This window comes from Rhinatrema bivittatum, chromosome 9, assembly GCF_901001135.1.
Source record: "Rhinatrema bivittatum chromosome 9, aRhiBiv1.1, whole genome shotgun sequence".
NCBI classification, from domain to species: Eukaryota; Metazoa; Chordata; class Amphibia; order Gymnophiona; family Rhinatrematidae; genus Rhinatrema; species Rhinatrema bivittatum.
This window is the reverse complement of record NC_042623.1, coordinates 210,391,134-210,413,904: the sequence shown is the minus strand read 5'-3', so window position 1 is coordinate 210,413,904 and position 22,771 is coordinate 210,391,134. Positions and strand designations below refer to the sequence as shown.

The following is a 22,771-nucleotide window of genomic DNA, read 5'->3' as shown; positions in this document are numbered from 1 at the left end:
CACCGACATAAGAGATTCTGAGAGCCCCTTGACAAAGTAAACCCCCAACTGAAACTAGAATCACGGAGAGTGCTGAATAGAGCCTGGAGCGCCTGTTATCAGTACCATTCTTCTATTCCAGGCGTGATCCATTGTCCCATTTAATATATTTATAAGTGATCTGGACAGGGGTACAACAAGTGAGGTGATCAACTTTGCAGATGACACAATTATTCAGAGTAGTTAAATCACATGAGGAATGTGATAAATTGCAGAAGAACCTTGTGAGACTGGAAGATTGGGTGTCCATATTGCAGATGAAATATGTGGACAAGTGCAAGGTGATGCATATAGGGAAAAATAATCCATACTGTAGTTAGATTCCATTTTAGGAGTTACCATCCAGGAAAAAGATCTGGGTGTCATAGTTATTATATTGAAATTGTTTCAGTGTGCTGTGGTGGTCAAAAAAGCAAACCGAATATTAGGAATTATTAGGAAGGGAATGGCAAATAAAACAGAGGATGTTGTAATGCCTCTGTATTGCTCCATGGTTAGACTGCACCTTGAATACCTTGTGCAATTCTGGTCACCGCATCTCAAAAAGATCTAATTACACTGGAGAAAGTTCAGTGAAGGGTGACAAAATGATAAAAGGGGGTGGAATGGTTCATCTATGAGTAAAGGCTAAAGAGGTTAGGGCTGTTCAGCTTGGAGATGAGATGGCTGAGAGGGGATATGATAGAGGTCTACAAAATCATGAGAGAACTAGAAGAGGTGAATTATTTACTCTTTTGGATAATAGAAGGACTAGGGGAAGTTAGCAAATAGTATATTTAAAACTAATTGGAGAAAAATGTTTCACTCAATTCACAATTAAGCTCTGGAGTTTGTTGCCAGAGGATGTGGTTAAGGGAGTTAGTGTAGCTGGGTTTAAAAAAAGGCTTGGTTGATTTCTGGAGGAGAAATCCAAAACTGCTATTAACCAATAGGGAATAGACACTGCTTGTTGCCAATAATAGTAGCATGGGATCTATTTAATGTTTAAGTACTTGTCACTTGGATTGTCAACTGTTGAAGACAGGATATTGGGCTTGATGGACCCTTGGTCTGACCCAGTACGGCATATCTTACTGTTAGAACCCTGACAGAAGACACAGGTCCTCTGCAGGACTTGCCCCTCATCAGATAGGGTGCTTTTCTGATAGTGGCATGTGATTGTCTGCTGTCACTATGTGGAGACAGCAGACAATCTCCCAGTTTTGTAGACGGGTAGTGGAGAAGGGGAGCAGGAATACAAGCAGTGGTGAATGGACACAGTAAATGAGTTTAAAATGATTTGGGCATGAAATAGTTTGCTGCAACTGCAAGGGGAAGAGGCAGGAGGCACCTTACAGACGAACTAATTTATTGAGGCATGAGCTTTTGAGGACAGAGTCCATGTTGTCAGATGAAGTGAACTCTGTTCTCAAAAGCTCATGCCTCAATAAATTGGTTAGTCTATAAGGCGCCACCCGGCTCTTGTCATTTTTGCTACACCAGACTAACACAGTTATCCCTCTGAAGATCTGTGCAAAGGAGATGTGTTGAAAAATAATATTGCTTTTTGTTTCAGTGGTCAGTGAATTTGGTCGAATTGCTGTGGAGTTTCTAAGAAAAGGTTCCAATCCCAAAATATATGAAGGCGCTGCAAGTAAGATACTAACTTCTCTTGCTGACTTTTAGGGTTTATGAATGATTTGCTCACCGTTGATTCTTCCACAGTTAGTACTGAAGTTTTCATCATTGGCTTTATTTTATTTAAGGTTTTTTATCCTTATTGCTGTTAACAGAGTCACTAGAAAAATGCAAATGGTAAGGAAGCTTAAAATATATAATTTTAAGGCTTTTTGCACATTCGGTGGACTAGCACAGCAGCCACACTACTTTTATATTTCAAATCTTTTTATTAAACTTTTTATACACAAGAATAGTACAAAGCACGCAAATACATTGGTATTCTCTTCCCTATGCCCACACATTACAAATGTGTATATTACCCACTGTGAGAACCTCCCCCCGTGACCACTGCTAACTCCCCCACATGATGATTAACCACTGGGCGCAGTATTGTAGTCATTAAGAATAAGACTCCTGGCTTGGTATGACAGTGATTGCAAATAAAAATCCCACACTAGCAAGAAGGTTTTCCTTCGCTTCATTAAATCTAACTTTTTCCATGTATTTCTCATTGATACACCATAAGATATATATGGTTCCTTAATTGAGTCATAATAGGGAGGTATTCTCCTAGCCAGCATTGCAAAATGACTTTTTTCGCTAATAATAGCACTTTACGAATCCAAAGTCACACATACTTATGACCTACTGCCAAAAAGGAGCACTTCCGCCTGTAGCAGTAGTGTAAAATCAGTGATTTGCTCTATATACTGTATGATATATAACCAAAAGGTCTGGATCTTAGAATTGTTGGCCTAAGGAGCCTGGCACCAGTTTACATTTAACAAACATATCAGAAGTAGCAATACCCAATCGATGTGCCATTTATTGTGGATAATACCTCATTAAAAACTTATATTGATCCTCATGAAGGGCAACATTACTAGTGAGAGATTTAATTTTCCCAAAACACTTCTCACATTGGGTCTCTGAGAATTCTAATGCCAATTCTGAGTGCCAATTTCCCAAAACATTCCCAAATTTATCTTCAGTTTCAGTTTACTTAATGTATAATAAGATCGAGCAGCAAGATGGATCATCCACATCGAAAATCTCTGAGAAAAGTAACCTTTGTTTGCTGCCCCAATCCCAGAAATTGGATGTAGTGTCTCGTTTGTAAATAAGTGAAAAAATGTTACTTAAATCATAAGCCGCCTTCAATACTTGAAACGATTTTAATATCCCATCCTTTGTCAAAAATTGCGCAATGCACATCTCAGCCTCTTAGAAGCCCATACCACAAAAACCTGCTGTAACAGCCCTTGCGGAAAGGACTTATTACGAGTAATGGGCAAGAATTGGGAAATAGGCTGCTCCAGTTTTAATAAATGGCAGAAATATCTCCAGTATAATACTAAAGAAACCACTAGTGGACATTTCTTATATTGGGTGGGCAGTATAGAAAGATTTGAATGTAAAATATATTCCAGCCCCAGTAGAGAGAATTCTCTAAAAGAACCGGAATATAAAACTGTGTATCCAGTAGCCAATCAGCAAGTTACATGCAACATTATAAAGCCTTAGGTCTGCCATCCCCCAACCTCCACACTCCCATTTGCGCATAAACTTTGCTAATGCAATGCACGGTTTTCCATTTTTCCATAAATATGTTCACAATAACTGCTCCAGTTGGTGCAGGTCCTATCTGGCTAAATAACAAGGAATGGTTTGAAACACATACAGCATTTAGGCAGTAGTATCATTTGAAAAAGATTTATCCTCCCGGCCATTGACAGGAGGAAATCCTGCCAACTCCTCAGCGTCATTTCTGATATAACAAATAATTTTTTAAAGTTTGTTGGAAATGGTATGCAATATAATACCTAAATAGGTAAAAGATTCAGACCCAATGCATCAGGAAATGTCCCTCCCACGTCAGCCGCACCAGATCATCACATTTATCCAGGTTTAATTTTAACTCTGTCAGCCTACCATAGATGGAAGATTCCTCTAATACTTGGAGGAAAGGCTGGGGGTCTACAATATGAAGCAAAATATCATTTGCAAAAACTGCCTGTTTAAATTGCTGAATGAGCATTCCCCAAAGGCTACCCCTTTGATGAGGGTAGTATTCCTAATGTGCTGAAATAGTGGCTCTAAGGATAAAATATATAGTAGGGGGGGGTAGCGGGCAACATTGCCTTGTATTTCTACCCAGTGAAAACTGTTGCTTTATATCCATTTACCATCACTGTATAAAGTGCGAATTTCTTGAACAAATATCCCTCTATCCCAAATACCTGTAAGGGATGAAACATAAAGCCCCAGTCCAGCCTGCCAAACACTTTTTCTGCATCTAGGCTTAGTAATAGTGATGGTATCTGAAGCCATTGACACTGCTCTAAAGAAGCAAGGATTTTGTGTATGTTCATAACAGCAGAGCAACCTTGTACGATTCCCGCTTGTTCCTCTCCAATAAGCATGGGCAAAACCTTAATCACCCTGTTGGCCATAATTTTTGCCAGCAATTTGACTTAAATCTATTAAAGAGATCGGGTGATAAGAGGCTGGGGCAATCTGATCTCTCCCTGTTTTTGGAAGCACAATTGTTGCTGCCCAATTGGGCAAGAGAGGAAAGTGTTCCAATGAGCTCAGAGGCAAACACTTCTCCCAAAGGAGTCGCCATCTTAGAAATTAACAATTTGTAGAATTAGGCGGAAAGACCATCTGGCCCAGGGGTCTTCAATAACTTAGCATCTTTTATCACCTGCACTATTTCTTGCAGCTGGATTGGGTGATTCAGCATAGTTAGGTGGTCTGCCGCTATGTGGGGTAAATTAGCCGAAACTAAATAATCCCTGGTATCTTGTAGGTGCCCCGATTCTACAGTATATAAGGTGTGATAGTATTCTCTAAATACATCACAAGTATCTTTCCCAGAGTTAACCAACTGCCCCTGGGAGGTACGCATTGCCATGACATTTAGTACTTTCTAGTCAAATTGGCCATTTTAATACCATGTCGGTAAAATTGACATCTATAATATGCTAAAGGTTTTTCTTCGCCCGGTGATGGAGCAGCTCATTCAAAGCCACTTGGGTTCTAAAAAAAAACTTCGTTTTTGATTCTTTATAGGGTGCCTCTCATACTGTTTGTTTTTATAGAACTGCTGTTCCAACACTAGTATGGCTGCCACAGTAGCTTTAACATTTAGCTGTTGTATAGGAGATGATATCATCCCACAAAACTACTTTTGCAGTCTCCCAGTACAATATGGGGGAACAATGATAAATAAACAATAAACAATAAACAAATAAATGAACAATAAATAAATAAATATTTCCTCCTTACCCAGTTCTACCTTGTTAGTTTGCCTTATGTTCTGTTTTGTGTACTGCAATTTCCATTTTATGTTTTGCTTCTACACCTGTTACATGTAAACCAATGTGATGTCCCCCAAACATCGATATAAAAAGGCAATAAATAAATAAATTAATTATACAGATATCTGTGAAATTGCCAAGTAAAGGTAACATCTGCTGGGCGGAAGCCTTCAACATCCATCCAAACGGGGGGGGCATGATCCAAAATCATTGGAGGCCCAATTTCAGTATTCAAAGTTCTGGAAAAAGTCCCACAATTTATTAAAATATAATTGATCCGGGATTGTGTATTATGTGCCCGTGAAACATGGGTATATTCCCTTTCCAAAGGGTATAGCGATTGCAAACCATCCACTAAATTTGAATTATTACATAAATAACCCTCTCCCTTCCCTTTTTCAGCCTTAGTGGAAGCCCGAATAACTGAATGATCAAGCTGAGAGTTTAGAACACAATTTAGGTCCCTTCCCAATATTAAAATACTACTACTATACAGAAGGAGTAGTTGTGCCAACCATATAAAGAAGGAATGATCATAAACATTCGGGGCACAGACAGTACAGAACATTATATGCTTCCGAAACAATTTCCCTTCTACAATCAAATACCTCCCTGCCTCATCCAAAATAATCTTAGTTTCCTGAAAAGGTACTGCCTTACCCACTAAAATTGCCACTCCAGCCCTGCGGGTACCTGACTGCAGCATGGATATTTTCCACCCACTGCCTACATAAACTTTTGTTGTTCCTTGGTATCTAAGTAGGCTTCTTGCAACAAAGCCACTTGTGTTTTCCAGCGCTGTAGGGCTCGCAAAACTTATATTTTGACCACTGATCCAATGCCCCCCACATTCCAAGTTATACATCGGAAGCTACTTGTCATTATCAAAGCTTGCTGCGATGTTGCCTTGCTTCTGTTTCTACTGCAACCAGTTAGCCTGGGCTCCCCAGCCTAAGCCCCAGCTATAATACTAAGGACCAGCTACTGCCCAGGTTAAGCATAGGTAGTAAAATCCAGACCACAGGGTCACAATCTCCCATCCCCTCTCCCCCCTTCACGCAACCCCAGAATATCTCCAAAGAAACACATTTATAATCACCAACACAAACTGGCTCGGTTAAGAGCTAGAGGACACCGTGAATAAACTGTGTCAGGCTCGGGGGCAGAGAAATCCAAGCTATCAAACAGCACTTCATACCACTGTAATTGCATTGAAGCTTCAAAATAAGAAATCAGCAAAGTCTAATGAAAATGAATGCAATGCCGAACACTGTGGATCTCCAGGAAGAAACCCTCCCCCCTCAATGTTCTTCAGTCAGCATCCAGAGCAGGTGCAGGCCCATCTTCTGTTTAAGTCTAGAGTGAAAGAAAGCTTCTGCCTTCACAGCCATCTCAAAGAAATGCACCGCATTATTAAAAGTTACTTTTAATTTCACTGGAAATTGAAGAGTAAATCTTATGTGGTGATGCACCAAGTTAGAATATATGAGTGCAAAAGTTTTATGTCTGGCAAACACCACAGCTGAATAATCTGTGAATAGCAGAACTCTGGTCTTCAAAATCCAGCATTCAAAGTTGCTGGTAATGGAATCAAAACAGTTCTTTATGCCGAAAATTGAGAATTCTTGCAATCACTTACCTTGACTTACTCTACCCACTTCTCTTAGTCCCCAGGTGATGTGCGCGCTCTATTTGCAAGGCCCCAAACTCCTCTGCCGACATGAAGGCTCGCGGCAGCCATGTTTCCAACACACGATCCGGGATCGATTTGGGCAATCCAATAAACCTTAAATTATTCCGCTGAGAGCAGTTCTCTAAGCCCTCCACTTTAAAGTCAGTTTTCTCCATCATCGCCTTAACTGAGGCTAATTCTGTCTCCAAGGCCTGCTCGCACTCCTCCGCCCCTTCAATGCGCATTTCAGCCTCTGTTATATGTCTGTTATTACCTTGCAACAAGGCTTGAATTTTATCTAAGCGAGAGTGAATCTTACCCAATTTATCATCCATTGCCGATTAAGGTAACTGTGGCAATATCGCCCGTCTCGCTTGTAGGCAATCAGGTGCTTGCTGGTAGCATCCACCATCTTGCTTCCCACCGGCCTGTGTTTCTCCTTGTGAATTGATTTGGTGACCATTTGCAGCATTCAGGATTGCCCAAACACTGTTCCTGAAAAGGAGATATCAGTAATCTGCATAATAGAGGGCAAATGAGCAAAAACACCGTGGTAAAGAGGTCGATTGAAATAGATGTGGGAGTGGGGCCCCGGAGCAGCTGAAGAACATGTCTTCACAAGCTCACCAAATCATGTGACCACCTCAGCCATACTACTCTTATCAAGAGCTTTCTCTAAACTTGTGATCTTTACACATTTTTCTCCATATTTTCCTTTGGTGATGTAGAATAGCTCCATAATTTCTCTCAAATGATCTGTTGAATGTTTTATGTTTCAAGCTAGTCAGATGCTTTGAGGCAGAGATTCTACCCAGTTCATAAAGGTTTACAGTTTTTTTTTCTTGTGACATAATAGCTGTTTGTTCAGACACACGCTATTTTTCTATTCATACAGTTTGTGGGTAGTCAAAATGCAGTCAGACTTAGTCTTTTTGAACATGAGATTAAACATTTTTGCTGCCCAGGATTTGCCACTTTTCACTGGCCCTGTGCACAGAGAACCAGCTTTATTGCCAGTAAAAAGCTGGGTCAGGTACAGGGCCTCTCTCATTCCCCCTCCCCCAATCATCTCTGGCCGGTAGGAGAGGAGCAGTACTTCATACATCTGCCTCCTCCACTGGCCAGATTTAGTCTTATGGTTTTAACTATATAATGTCTCATAGTTTTGCAGGACCTGCTGCCAACGTGTTCAAACCTAAAGTGAACCAAGCTGCTAGAGGAGGCTAACATAAGTAGGAAGGCTATTCTCCTGCCAGTAGGGGATCGAGGGCATGTTTGTGTGTGTGTGTGTGGGGGGGGGGGGGTGCTTTTAAGAGGGGCATGAAGGGAGAAAGTTGAAGAAGGGCATTGAAGGGTGGCGCAGGCTGTCCTTGTTTCTAAATTTTGGAGGTGGATCCTACATCTGGGCTAGGTTTGTCTAGGCCTTGTTTTTGGTTTGTATTTAAGGTATCTAGTATGAATAGCTCTGTGTGCTGATTAATGAAAAGAAGGTATTCATGGTTTTTATTCTCTTTAGGAAAACTTGATATCACTAGTGACACTGTACAGCATGGAGTGGAGGGTCTGAGTTATCTTCTTATTGAGAGTTCCAAGCTCATGGTAAGTCACATTTTAAAGATAAGGAACCTTTAGTTTCTTGAGTAAAAAGTCTGCAGTGTTTACTGTTCTAATACAAGTGCATTCTTAGTAAAGGAATGCATGTGCCTTGAGCTTTTAACACAGCAAGGATGAATGTTTAAATGTAGCTATTTGAAAATGAAATAAATTTATATTTTATTTTGATCCTTAAAATAGGATATATATATATATATATATACACACACTTGTGAAATAGAACATTGCTGAGAAATAAACCTGTTTTGGGCAATCAACTTTTTCTTGAAAAGGAAACATACACTTTTTAAGGGTATTGCATATAAGACTAAAGATTTTTTTTTAGAATACAATAAAGTTTGAGATGAGTCAAAAATCTGTCTTACATAATGTGCTGAAAATTATTTTATTAGGACCTAAGCAGAGTGGTCATTTTACACGTAATAAAGAAATATTAACAAGGCAGTAGTACTGTGCTAGTAGCAGTAATGCATATACATACAGGCCAAAGCTGTATTAGCATGCGAAAAATGAGTGCTCATGATTGAGCGCCTGCTTTTCTAACAAGCACCCATCCTCCTCTCCTGGGCACGTGATGCAGAAAGGAAATGAGCCACTGCGTTAAAAAGGAGGCACTAGGGGAAATTGTGTCCTTAGCCCTTCCTCAGAATTAGGTGCCCAGGAGAAGTGGCTGTGCACAGGTTAGGAAAACACACTCAGTTTTATAAGCGTCCGTTTTCCTAACCTGACCACGGCAAGATTTTTTTAAATAATTTTTTTGTTACTCCTTTTTTCAGTTCCTCCATCTTAATATCACCCCAGTATTAAGTTGGAGGAATACCCTGCTTGTCTGTTAACTTTTTCTGTTAATGCCAGCTCTGGGGCTGGCATTAATTTTTGAGAGTAAAAATGTGCACGTTGGGTACACATTTTATTTTTTGTATAAGGGAGGAATACCTAATAGCTTCATCAACATGGCATTTACATGTGATGAGCATTATTAGCTATGCGCTGGTTTGGATGCGCATTTTGCATAAGGGGTTATGGACGTGCATCCAGCCACGGGTTAACCTGTGCGCTGACCTGAGTGCGTGGTATTGCATTGGCCTTATAGTTGTTTATTCTGTTGTATGCATTGTGCTATTATTTATCCATAGATTTCTGATGTGGACTTTCAAGACTCTGTGCTTGTTTTGGGCTTCTCGGAGGAACTAAACAAATTGTTGCTCCAGCTTTACCTTGACAACAGAAAGGAGATCAGAGCCATCCTAAGTGAATTGGCCCCAGACCTTCCTCATTATCATAGCATGGAATGGAGACTAGATGTCCAGGTATTGTATGCTTTATCTGAGGCAGAATTTTTGCTTTATTTTCAGTGTTTTGAAATGTAATCAGGTTCTAAATTATTTTGATTCTAGTAGTTTCATACATTCTAATTAATCAGTGTGTGATTTTAGGATTCAAACCTTGGTTGCTGTTGGATAGTACTGTTACTCAGTCACTGCTTTATGATGCTGGGTGTTGAAATGGTTAAATAAGCAATTCATAAGTTTTTTGCTTTCAATTGTAATATCTCATAGTAGGGCTTGTCATTCAGCCAAACAGACTGGAGCTGTGGTCACTTTACTGTAAGAGCATCTCTGACCATGACCCCTCTGTTGATGTACCACACTGGAAAGGCACCATTGTGCCTATCCCCAGTACATTAACCTGGCAGTGGGAGTCGCTTGTGGCCACGCAGACTCCTGGCACACAGCTTTCGGGAATGCTGGCTGTAATCTACACCTCTGTCTATGGCCTTGGCATTTACTTCTCTGTCCCTTTGTGCATGTGTAACAGTTCCATTGTGTACCATATACAAACACTCTTAACTATTCCATGGCAAAAGCAACTTCTTCGCTCTCTCTCCCACAATTACCACTAAGATTCTTTTAATCATGCACACGCAAGAATAATTTTTCCTCTTCCAGTGATTCCTGGCATATATTGAGCTATGTTAGGGTGCTGATATTTTGTGAACTGGCCTCTGATAGGGTACAGTGACAAAAAGATGGAAAACTTCCAAAGAATAGACAAACCAGGAAGATTATACAAAAAAAATAAAAATTAAATGTTTTTAAAAAGACATGTCTTCAGAAGCAAAATACATTATGCGAGAACAAACTATACATTTTTGGAGGGAGAAATACCATATTAAAGTAATATGTATAGAGATTTAAAGAAGTAAAACAGGACTATGGATTATGCTGTTCTGCTTTGATTAATTAAAACAGGACATATGAGCAGCATTGTTATTGCCACAAAATGAATTAATAAACTGTTTTTTCCTAGCGTGTAGCAGATGGACTCAGAACCAATGGGTATAGTGTACTCGTGCTAGCAGTTGGAGACGGATCAGATTTCAATCTGACGTCAGCCCCTAGTACATATACCCCTGCAGGAAGCGCAGATCCCCAGTATTTTCCGTCTCCAAAGCAGTTAGGAGCTATCTCACGCTCGCTGAGCGTTCTACCAAATTTTAAAGAAAATTCCTACCTGAAGACGAGCCCCGCACTCCTGCAGTGATACCCTCGAGTCCCTCCCCCAGTTGAGTTTCCCGAGGTGATTTCCGTGGTCCCTCGGAGGTAAGAGCCTCGGTCCGGTGGCCGAATTGCGGCAGGGACCTAGCCCCCGAGTGAGAAGGGCGCGGCATAGAGGCAGCCTCGGTCCGGAGCCGTTCGCGGCGAGGACTTAGCCCCCGAGCGAGACGAGTTCGGGCGCGGCTTAGAGGCAGCGGGTGCACCCTCAAAAGCGGCGGTGAAGGTAGTTGCCCTCTCCCCCCCACAGACGGAGACCGCCCGGGACGAGACCGGGAAGCGCCGAAGATAAGGTAAGGTAGAAATCTTTACTTGTGCCGGTCTCCGAGGATTGAGGACGAGCGCAGGCCATCGGCTGAAGCCAGCGCCACCGGGTTGATCCGCCCTAGCAGGGCCAGACCCCGGCATTTCCAAGGGCTTCCCACGTGGAGACCCTCCAAGGTAGTCACCATCTTGCCCGCATGGTTGCCGTCGCCATCTTGGCTTAATCTCGCCGTTCTCATTGCCGCCGGCCGAGCGCACAAAGTTACCTGTGCGCACAAACCTACTTCTGCACCTAAGTTACACGCACAAGAACACTCAGACGCATAAGCGGCAAGCGCAAGTCCCGGTCGCACGGACTACGCGCACTCGACTACCGGCGCGCACATCTGGGGTTAAGCGCACAGATACGCGCACAACCCGATTTAAAGCGCACTAATACGCGCTCAAGTCCACGCACGCAACCTGGCGCTCCGGAGCGTAACGTACGCGCAGGCAACCTTGACGCCCCCAAAATCTGAAGTAAAATCCCTGGGCCTCTGCTCAGCATGCCACCTCAGGGCCGCCCAGAGCCAGGAAGCCGACTCTCTATACACCCAATGTGAGGAGGCCCTGGGAGATCCACCACAAGCTCAGACTCGCCCAGGGCCGGGGACTAGCTCTTCAGGGGGCTCCCTGGAGCTAGCAACCCCCAGCGGGACCCCCTCCCAGCCGGAGGCTCCCAGGGAAACAGCGCCACTCAATGTGGACCCCTCATCTATTTCTTGGGTGGAACTCTTCAAGGGGATTCACGCCTTTGTCCGGATGCAAACGGATTCCCAGGCGGACCAACCACATACGTCGCAGGAGGACCCCTATGCCCCAGGCCCCTCAAGACCCAGGCATAGGCCCTTACCGCCAAGTAGTCCTACCTTCGAGGGCATGGACTTCTCAGAAGCCGAACCTCTAGAAGAAGGAGAACTCCCCCCGGGGACAGAACCCCACCGAACCATGAGGCGGTTCTTCACAAGGGAGGAGCTCCCGGACCTGGTCTCCCAATGCCTGGCAGAACTAGCGATCCCGGTTTCAGAAACCCAGGGGGATCCCAAGGAGAACCCATTTCTGGAAGGCCTTCGACAGATCTCCCGTCATTTCCCGCTCTTGCGAGCCGCGCAACAGCTTATTGACCTGGAATGGAACACCCCAGAGTCTGCCTTTAAAGGGGGAAGGGCCTTGGCCAGTTTGTACCCCCTGGACCCAGCAACCAAAGACATGCTCGCTTGCCCAAGAGTGGACGCCATTGTCTGCACAGTCTCCAAGCGCACCACCATCCCGGTGGAGGGAGGAGCAGCCCTCAAGGATACGCATGACCGGCTGGAAGCTATGCTTAAGCAGTCATTTGACGTGGCCGCTATGTCTCTTCAGATTGCGGCCTGCTGCACCGTGGTGACACGTGCCTGCTTATCCCAGGCCAGGAACGGCACACCAGGAGATATCCTTGACCCAGCGCTATCCTTTCTAACGGATGCAGCCTCAGACCTCGTACGCACAGCAGCCAGAGGAGTATCATCGGCGGTGGCAGCCAGGAGACAGCTCTGGCTCAGAAGCTGGTCGGCCGACCCATCTTCCAAAACACGCCTCACAAGAATGCCATTCAAAGGATCACTTCTGTTCGGCAGCGATTTAGAAAAGATGGCGGGCAAATGGGGCGAATCCCCAGTACCGCGCCTTCCGGAAGACAAGTCAAGGAGAGTCCAGCGACAGCCTTCCAGGACCTCCAGGGGCAGAAGCTCACAGCACTTCAACCCATACAGGAGCAGCTACCAGGCGCCCCGCCCTTCGGGCAGGAACCAGTCCTTTCGGAACAAGCACAACAAGAGGGAAAACAGCTCTGGCTCAGGGCCCGGCCGTGCTCCGCAATGAGAATCAGCCGACCCATCCAAGGGAAGCCATAGGGGGCAGACTGGCCCTATTCTACCAAAGATGGGTCGAGATAACTTCGGACAAGTGGGTCCTAGCCATCATCCGGGAAGGGTACTACCTGGACTTCATACGCACCCCCCTGAACAAGTTTGTGGAGTCTCCCTGCCACGACCCCACCAAAAAGGCGGCAGTGGAAGTTACACTGACCAGGCTACTGAACCTAGAGGCCATAACTCCGGTACCTCCTCAGGAGATAAACTCTGGTCATTATTCCATATATTTTCTCGTTCCCAAGAAAGAGGGAATGTTCCGACCAATCCTGGACCTCAAATCCGTAAACCGATACCTGAAGGTCCCCCGCTTCCGCATGGAAACGAGATCCGTAATAAAGGCAATACAGCCGGGAGAGTTCCTCACCTCCCTGGACCTGTCAGAGGTGTACCTGCACATCCCAATTCATCAGGAACACCAGTGTTACCAACGTTTAAAGATCCTGGGCCATCACTACCAGTTCCGGGCCCTACCCTTCAGGCTAGCCACAGCACCACTGACGTTCACCAAGGTGATAGTGGTAGTGGCGGCAATACTGCGGAAGGAAGGAGTCCTCGTACATCCTTACTTGGACAACTGGCTGATCAGGGCAAAGTCACCAGAGGAAAGCATCCAATCAACCAACAGAGTCAAGTCTCTATTGGAGAGCCTCGGATGGGTGGTCAACACGAACAAGAGTTCCTTGCAGCCCTCACAATCGTTGGAGTACCTGGGGGTCCACTTCGACACCAAGGAAGACAAAGTCAGCCTGACTCCCACAAGGAGATCAAAACTGTGGAACCGGTTGCAATCCTTGATGAGCGACCCTCGCCCCTCGGCATGGAATTACCTGCAGGCCCTAGGGCTGATGGCATCCACACTGGAAGTGGTCCCCTGGGTGAGGGCCCACATGAGGCCTCTACAACACTCACTGCTGTCCTGTTGGAACCCACGGTCGCACAATTACACTGTACGCTTACCTCTCCCGGGTACAGTCCGGACCAAACTACGCTGGTGGTTGCAGCCCAGCCACATGAACAGAGGCTCAAGACTGTCATCCCCAACCTGGACTCTGCTAACGACAGACGCCAGTCTACGGGGATGGGGAGCACACTGCGAGTAACTAACCGCCCAAGGGCAGTGGAACGCAGAAGAGGCAAGATGGAACATCTGTAGGAACTCCAGCATCATGGGAACTTTAAGTGAGCGTGCCTAGAAGCGCGGGCAGTCAGACTCGCCTGCCTGCGATTCGCTCAAAGACTCCGAGGCAAAGCGGTCAGAGTGATGTCCGACAACACCACAACGGTTGCCTACGTCAACAGGCAAGGGGGAACCAGAAGCCAACAGGTATCACTGGAGATAAACCCACTGATGGCATGGGCGGAAGCAAATCTACAGGAGATCTCAGCCGCCCACATCGCCGGGAAGGACAACATCACGGCGGACTTCCTCAGCAGAGAAAGTCTAGACCCAGGAGAATGGAAGCTATCTCCCGCAGCCTTCCGGATGATAGTAAACCGGTGGGGAACACTGGAAATGGACCTCCTGGCGAACAGAACCAACTCCCAAGTACCCAGATACTTCAGCCGCAAGCGGGATCTACAATCCCAAGGGATCAATGCCCTGGTGCAAACCTGGCCACAGGGCACTCTACTATACGCCTTCCCGCCGTGGCCCCTTTTGGGCGCAATGGTTCACAAGATACAGCTACACAAGGGACTAGTTTTTCTGGTGGCCCCGGATTGGCCAAGAAGACCGTGGTACGCAGACATGAGAAGACTGCTGGCAAGGAACCCTCTACCCCTGCCCCCTCTCAGAGACCTGCTACAACAAGGTCCGATCGTCCACGAGGACCAGACTCAATTCTCTCTTACGGTCTGGCCATTGAGAGGGCTCGCCTGAAGAAGAGCGGATACTTGGGGGCGGTAATAGACACCCTCCTCCGAGCATGCAAGTTCTCCACATCGCTAACATACATAAGGATCTGGAGAATATTTGAGGCCTGGTGCGAAGATCACGACATCAAGGCACGCTCACTTAAAGTTCCCGTGATGCTGGAGTTCCTACAGAGCGGACTTCAGAAAGGACTGTTCCTCAATTCCATCAAGGTACAGGTGGCAGCACTGGCATGCTTCGGCACCAGGGATGACAGTGATAGCCTAGCCTCTCACCCGGATGTGTCACGTTTCCTGAGAGGAGTCAAACACATTCGCCCGCCTCTGTGGAACCTCGTCCTGAACTTCCTATCTGGATCCACCTTCAGACCTCTTCGAGGCCTATCACTCCGTCAGCTGACCCTGAAGATTGTCTTCCTCCTGGCAGTTTGCTCAGCGCGACGCATCTCTGAACTACAAGCACTGTCTTGCCGTGAGCCCTTCCTTAGGTTCACCCCAGGATCCATCCAGCTGCGCACGGTACCGTCATTCTTTCCCAAAGTGGTCTCCCACTTCCATCTGAACCAGACCATCTCGCTCCCCTCGGCGGGAGCCTGGAGAATTCGGAAGAAATCCGTAACCTGCGTCACCTCAACGTTGGCAGAATCCTCTCCAGATAACTGGAAATGTCAGAACCCGTACGGAAGACGGACCACCTTTTCATCCTTCACAGCGGGAAAAGACTAGGGGAAGCAGCCTCGTGGGCAACCATAGCCCGCTGGATCAAGGAAGTTATCAAGGCGGCCTACGTAGAAGCAGGGAAACCTCCACCTCTACAGGTCAAGGCCCATTCAACCAGAGCCCAGGCAGCGTCCTGGGCAGAAACAAGAATGATGTCGCCTGCCGAGATCTGCAGGGCGGCGACATGGTCCTCCATCCATACCTTCTCCAGATTCTACCGTCTGGATGTTCAGGCTCGGGAGGACACGGCATTCGCAAGGGCAATACTAAGTGGGTCACAGGCAGCCTCCCACCCGGTTCGGAAGTAGCTTTTATACATCCCATTGGTTCTGAGTCCATCTGCTACACGCTAGGAAATGGAGAAATTACTTACCTGATAATTTTGTTTTCCTTAGTGTAGACAGATGGACTCAGCCCGCCCTTGGCTGCCGTCATGCATGGAATTGCAAATGATTCAAGGGTAAGCCTCCTTTCGTTTACCTAGGTCTCCACCCGGCTGGGTGTCGACGCTTTCCGGTTGAGCTCCCTGGCGGTCTCCAGCTATACTCAATCGACCAGTTCAAATTATTCCAGTTAATCAAGTTATAACATTTATATAGTTACGAAGTTATACAAGTTAATCAAATTAACCAATCGGTCAGTCAAACATATATCCACAATGCTTTTCAAGGAAGAATACTGAGGATCTGCGCTTCCTGCAGGGGTATATGTACTAGGGGCTGACGTCAGATTGAAATCTGATCCGTCTCCAACTGCTAACACGAGTACACTATACCCATTGGTTCTGAGTCCATCTGTCTACACTAAGGAAAACGAAATTATCAGGTTAGTAATTTCTCCATTATTACGGCTCTTCTACCAATTAATTCATGCTACCTTTTCCCAAAAAAAAAAAAAAAAAAGTGTTTTAAAAAATTTAAAGCAAGTTCCATCCAAACACAAATTCTAGCCAAGCTTTTACAGGGGAAGAAGGAAAGAAGTTGGTGGGGTGCAGAAGAGGAGGCTGACCTCTGTGGAGAGGAGATCTGTGGGGAGAAGGAGGTGGATGGAGGAAACAGCTCGAGGTCAGTAGGACAAACGAGAAGGAAGTAGAAATAACAGAATGGAGGGAAGTAAGCAGATGTGAAAAATGAAGGGAATGAGGCAGAGGAGAAAAGGATAGATGGGGAGTTGGAGGCATTGGAAATGAGGAATGTTTGGGAAGGGGAGATGCAGGCTGTAGTAGAGGGAAGAGATCCTTAGGGGGGAAAACAAAAAATTGATAAAATGGAGAAAGAAATAAAAATATAAGAAATTATTCAGACTTACATAAAGGTTAAACTAGTTTTATCTAAGGAAAATATTTAGAAATAGAATATTTAATAAATATTTTTGTGCGTATTTAGTATACAGCCACATACAAATTTAATCAAACATGCTGCAGAATTTTAAAAAGTGTAGCGCAGAATTATGTTTAACCTTACCACAGAAGCTACCCAGAGCTGTCTCAGAAAGCTAGAGGCCGCCTTCCTATTTGTGTAAAGAGAAAACGATGGGAGGTGAAGGAGAGAGGCTGCCTCTTATTTGAGAATGAAGTGTAAACAAAGGGAAGGAGCTTAGATCATGAGAAACTCTGCAAAATCCCCTTTTCCTTATCCGCCTGCTAGACTAGCCCTTACGAGTGGGATTTCCCCACTCCTCAGCTGATGAAGACAGAGGACACACCTTTTGTTTCCCATGACATCATGCCTGGTTATAAGGATGGTGTGGCAGTTACCAGTAGTCTCTGTCTCCAGCACTTAGTGGATATGTGAGGCCTGATTGAGCTTTCCCACTCGTGGGACTATAGTCCTTCTAGAGCTGATTTCCCCAGTTGAGATGGTCTTCCAAGGTATACTGGTCGAGCAAGCCCTCAGGGCTGATCCCAGGGTGCCTTGTTTCTGGCAAGGAGTTTCCAGGTCTGACCTGATTGAACCTGTAGAGATAGCGCTTTCCTTTAAAGGCTTAAGAGGAAGGAATCGCGTGATGTGTTGAGTAGAGGAGAATGCATACTATTGCTGATCTGGATGCTGCTCCTCATCCACCTACAAGGTTCCTTTGAATGTATGTTTTTAGACAATAGTGAATACTTGGCATGAAATAATCTACTGCATCAGTCAGCATTTTAGATTGGACAAATGTCTTCTCAGTAGAATAAGAAAAGTAATGTAAGACCAGCAGACCTTAAAATGGCAGACTGTGCTGTTGTTAGTGAGTCAGGCCTCAGGCCTGCAGAAAGATGGTATAGTCACAGAACTTTCTGAGGCGGTGGCTTAAGTGCTGGATTCTAAGTTCAAGAAAATACATGCTAAATTGGAAGTTACAACAGTTATGTCAGCATTTGGAAAATTAATTTATTTATTTATTAACTTTTATTTACCGACATTCGTGCAGCACATCATGCCGGTTTACAATGAACTCAGGTGGAAAATACAGTGTAACGATAAAACAATATTTATAATAATGATAGTAAATAAATAACTGGCAATAACAATTAACAATGTGGGGATGGGGAAGAGAGGAGAACAAAGGCAGATAGAGAGATGAGAAGTAAAGGAATGAAAACTATAGGAATAGAGGGAAACTATGTACAGATGACGGAGTGCACAGGTCTCATTACCTTGAGTATAGGTATCAGTAACTTAAGTACAGGTTTCATTTACTTAAGGAGGGACTCATGAGGACTTGAAAGCCACCAGTATTACATGGGCTAAGGTGTTCATTCGGAGAAAGGTTATTTGAGGGAGATTGAAAGGTGTACGGGGGGGTAGGGGGTAGAAGGGGGAAGGGGGGCGGTTGGGAGACAAAGGATTGGAAGGTGACTAGGAGTGAAGAGGGGTAGGGGTGGGTCTGACGGAGGGGGGGAGCAGCCGGAGGATGGTCGAGACAGGGAGGGGCTGGAGGGAAGAAATTATGTTTGGTTTGTGTCAGGGTAGGCCTGTCGGAAGAGCCATGTCTTGACTCCTTTCTTGAAATTGTGGAGTGATGTCTCTTGGCGTAGGAGGGTGGGGAGGGAGTTCCAGAGGGTGGGGCCAGCGATGGAGAACGCTCTCCCTCTGGTATGGGATGAATGTGCTGATTTGAGGGATGGTGTGTGGAGAGTGCCTGTGTGGGCTGTTCTTGTAGGTCGGTCAGAGGAGCGGTAGTGAGGCATCTCATCAAGCCAGGTGTGGTTGTGTTTATGAAGGGAGCTGTGAAGGATGGTTAGGGTTTTGTATTGTGAGCGGAAGGAGATGGGCAGCCAATGTAGGTCCTTTAGGATGGGGGTGATGTGGTCCCTTTTACGAGTACTTGTTATGATTCTGGCCATGGAATTTTGTAGAATCTGCAGGGGTTTGATGGTGGTGGCAGGGAGTCCTATTAGCAGGGAGTTACAATAGTCCAGTTTTGTGAGCATGGTGGTCTGTACGACAGTGCGGAAATCGTGTGTGTGGAGGAGGGGTTTGAGTTTTTTCAGGATGTTTAATTTATAGAAACCTCCCTTTAGGAGAGCTTTGATGTGGGGTTTAAAGTTTAGGTGTTGATCTATGAGGACGCCTAGGTCTCTTACAAACTGGGGCTGGGAGAGGGCTGTGGTTGTGTTCTGAGGATTGTTCTGTCGCATGGGGAGGGTAAAACGTTCAGGCTGATTAGAGATGACGAGTAATTCTGTTTTGGATGTATTTAGAGCTAGATGGAGCTCAGATAACAGCGTGTTTATGGTAGTGAGGCAAGATTCCCAGTGTTGCAAAGGTTTGCTTATGGACCCTTGAAACGGTATGAGAATCTGTACGTCGTCTGCATATAGGAAAAATTTCAGGCCTAGGTTGGAGAGGAGGTGGCATAGCGGTAAGAGATAAATATTGAAGAGGGTGGAGGATAGGGAGGATCCTTGGGGGACACCTTGTGTGATAGGTATGTGTGAAGATTCGTATTTGTCGATTTTTACGAGGTATTCTCTGTTTGTGAGGTAGGAGGAGAGCCATGTGAGGGCGGTGCCGGTGATACCTATTTCTGCTAAGCGGGTCATTAGAATTTGATGGTTGACTGTATCATATGCAGCTGAGATGTCTAGTAGGGCGAGTAAGTACGAGTTTCCATGGTCCATACCTTTAAGTATGGTATCTGTCATGGCCAGTAGTAAGGTTTCAGTGCTTCGGGCTTTACGGAAACCGAACTGTAGAGGGTGGAGGATATTATGATCTTCTAAAAAATCAGTCAGTTGTTTGTTGATTACCCTCTCAAGGACTTTGGATAAAAAAGGGAGATTGGAAATCGGACGGTAATTGGCAGGGTCTGTTGGGTTAAGGGTGGGTTTTTTTTAGAAGGGGCTTGACTATGGCCAATTTGAGTGGGTCTGGGAGGCTGCCAGCGGTGATGGAGCAGTTGATTAGGTCTGTAATGGGTTTGGTGATGGCGGGGGTGATAGAGAGGAGGGTTTTTGAGGGAATGGTATCTGAGGAGTGGGTGGCGGGTTTCATCTTTTTTAGAATAGCCTCTATTTCCATGTTAGTGGTAAGGTCGAAAAATTCAAGGGTGATCTTTTTGTCATTGGGGAGTGGGGTGAGGGGGATGGGGTTGGCAGGGAAGCGAAGTAGAATGTTGTCGATTTTGTGCTTGAAATAGCGAGCTAGTTCTTCGCATCTTTTGTTGGAGTTTGTTTCGTTGAGTGTAGGTGTATTGGAGCTGGTGAGTTCTGAGACATGTGAATAAGGCGTTCGCATTAAATTGGTAGTCGTGGATTTTTGCGGCGTGGAAATCCCGCTTGGCTTGTGTGATCGCATGACGGTATACGTGTAAGGTATTGTTGTAAGTAGCTTTAAGTGTTGCTGATGGTTGTTTGCGCCAGGCGCGTTCTTTAGCTCTTAGGTTTTGTTTGATTGTTTTTAAATTGTTGGAAAACCATGGTTTTCTTTTTTCAAGTTGTGCTAGTGGTATTTCTTTGTGGATGATGGGGCATAGTTCGTTGGCAATGGTCGTTGTAAGGTTGTTCCAGGAGTGGAGTGCGGTGTCAGGGTTGGTGAGATCAATGTTATTAGCTATTTTGTCGAAAGCTATGGTAAGCTCTTCCGTACTACAGTGTTTACGGAAGGAGATGGTTTTACGGTATTTTTGTGTGGTGGGTGTGGGGGATTTGGTTGTAAGGCTTGTATTGATGAGGAAGTGATCGGACCACGGCACTGGGGTGACTACCGGGGGGGTAGCAATAGTTATTTTAGAATTCACAAAGATTAGGTCCAGTGTATGGCCCGCTTTGTGTGTGGGTTCGGTGATGATTTGATTGAAACCTTGAGCTTTGAGGGTGTCTAGTAGAATTTCGCAGGAGGGGGAGACGGGGTGGGTGTCTACATGGAGATTGAAGTCTCCTAGTACAATGGTGGGGAGGTCTGCATTGATGTTGACTGTGAAATATTCTGTGATGGGAGAGGGGTCTTGTTCGATTAGGCTAGGGGGGGGGCGTAGACTAGGCAGATTTGCAGGGATTTGGATGTAAATAGCGCAATTTCTATTTTGGGCGGGGGTTGAGTGTCTTGGAGTTTGAGGCCAAGGTTTTTTTTTGGCCACCAGGAGTAAACCCCCTCCTCTTTTTTTAGGTCTTGGGATGGAGAAGAGGTCGTATGTCTTTGTTGGGAGCTGGTTTAGGAAAACCTGGTCAGTGTTTTTTAACCAGGATTCGGTGATGGCACATAGGTCGGGGTTGTCGTCTGTAAGCAAGTCAATTAGTATAGGTCCTTTTTTTTGGATGGATTGGGCATTAAAGAGGGTAATGGCTAAGGTGGTTAAGCCCAGGAATTGTGGGAGGGGTGAGGTCATGATGGGTATAAGGGATTTGCGAGGGTTGGGTGGGTGAGGGCGAGTTGGGGGGGGCCTGCGTAGAGAAGGGTAGTGCCGTCTTGGAATGGGGAGGGGGAGTAGGCACATGGTTCTGATAAAAAGGGGGAAACTGTGCAGCGGGGGGAAAGGAAATAAGGGGTAGTAGCGTTAGGTGAGACAATAGAAAGTCAGGTGGGAGAAGGGAGAAAGGGGGGGGCTGTATTGTTATATAAATGGCTGGTAAACGTTAGGGAAACACTTGGTTTGGAGATAGTTAAAGCTAGTTAACATAGGGCAAAACGAATTGCAATCAATGCAGGGTACGCTCAGATGCAGGGTACAATTACATACAGGGTACAATCAACAGTAGGGTACAGTAGCGTTAGATGAATCAGTGGAATAAAAGTCCTTTTTTTTTTTTTTTTTTTTTTTTAAGATTGTCTTTACCTTTAGGTCCCAAGTGGGGGGCGCTGAGTTGCGAGCCCCTGTGGAGGAGGGTTGAGATGCTGTTGGGGGCAGGGCGCAGGAAGAAGTAGAGCCCCGCCAACCACTTCGTGGGGTTCCGACACCTTTGCTGTCCGACGCGGTTATTAAGCTTTAGTTACCCTGTGGTCCCTCCGTGTGTGTGGGTTGGGGCTCCTTCGGGGCTGCAACGAAGGGGCGAGACAAAGGGGCAGGCCCCTTTGTCGCACTCCTTCGTGCGCGCGACGCCCGGCGCGCGGCGCCAGGAGAGTGGTGGTTTAAAAAGCCCGCCGGTCGCGCCTCTGACGTCACCGCCGCGACTTTTTCGTGGGCGGTACGGGGCGAGGGCTCGCGGCTCGGCTAGGGGCCTGCTGGAGGCGAGGGTTCGTGCTTCGGGTCGAGGCTGGGTAGAGTCCACGTATCGCAGCTCCGATGGCGGCTGGCTGGAGGCGGAGATTTGCAGCCTTTCAGGTAAGTGGACGCTGGAGAGACAGGCCGGCGATCGGCGAGGGAGCCCGATCGGGGTGAGCGGAACAAGAGGCCTTACCCCGACGGGCTTCAGCGCCGATTGCGCAGGCCTAGTTCACCGCTGGAGCCCCGTGGAAGATAAAATAGTAATAGCGCATCAATGATGGAAGTGGAACGGTGGGCTTCCTGTTTACGGGATGAGATCCAAATACAAGTTGTAGATCGAACAGTTAAAAGATACCTTGTAGAAGCACAAAGAGGTTTGAGGACCTAGAATATAGGTTGTGAAGAACAACTTATTTTGTGACGTTGGAGTGCATCAAAGATTTAGAATTTGCAGGGTTTCTTGGAAGCTTGACT

At 45.8% G+C, this 22,771-nt stretch overlaps 1 protein-coding gene across 1 annotated transcript in view; it reads left to right on the top strand.

Moving 5' to 3' along the window:
* COMMD2 (COMM domain containing 2) overlaps window positions 1-22,771 on the top strand; it is a 37,131-nt gene that overhangs the window by 815 nt on the left and 13,545 nt on the right. Inside the window, exons 2-4 of the mRNA XM_029616316.1 lie at window positions 1,595-1,672; window positions 8,210-8,292; window positions 9,444-9,617. Of these exons, the coding sequence (XP_029472176.1) occupies window positions 1,595-1,672; window positions 8,210-8,292; window positions 9,444-9,617 (335 nt within the window). The remainder of the gene's footprint in view (window positions 1-1,594; window positions 1,673-8,209; window positions 8,293-9,443; window positions 9,618-22,771) is intronic.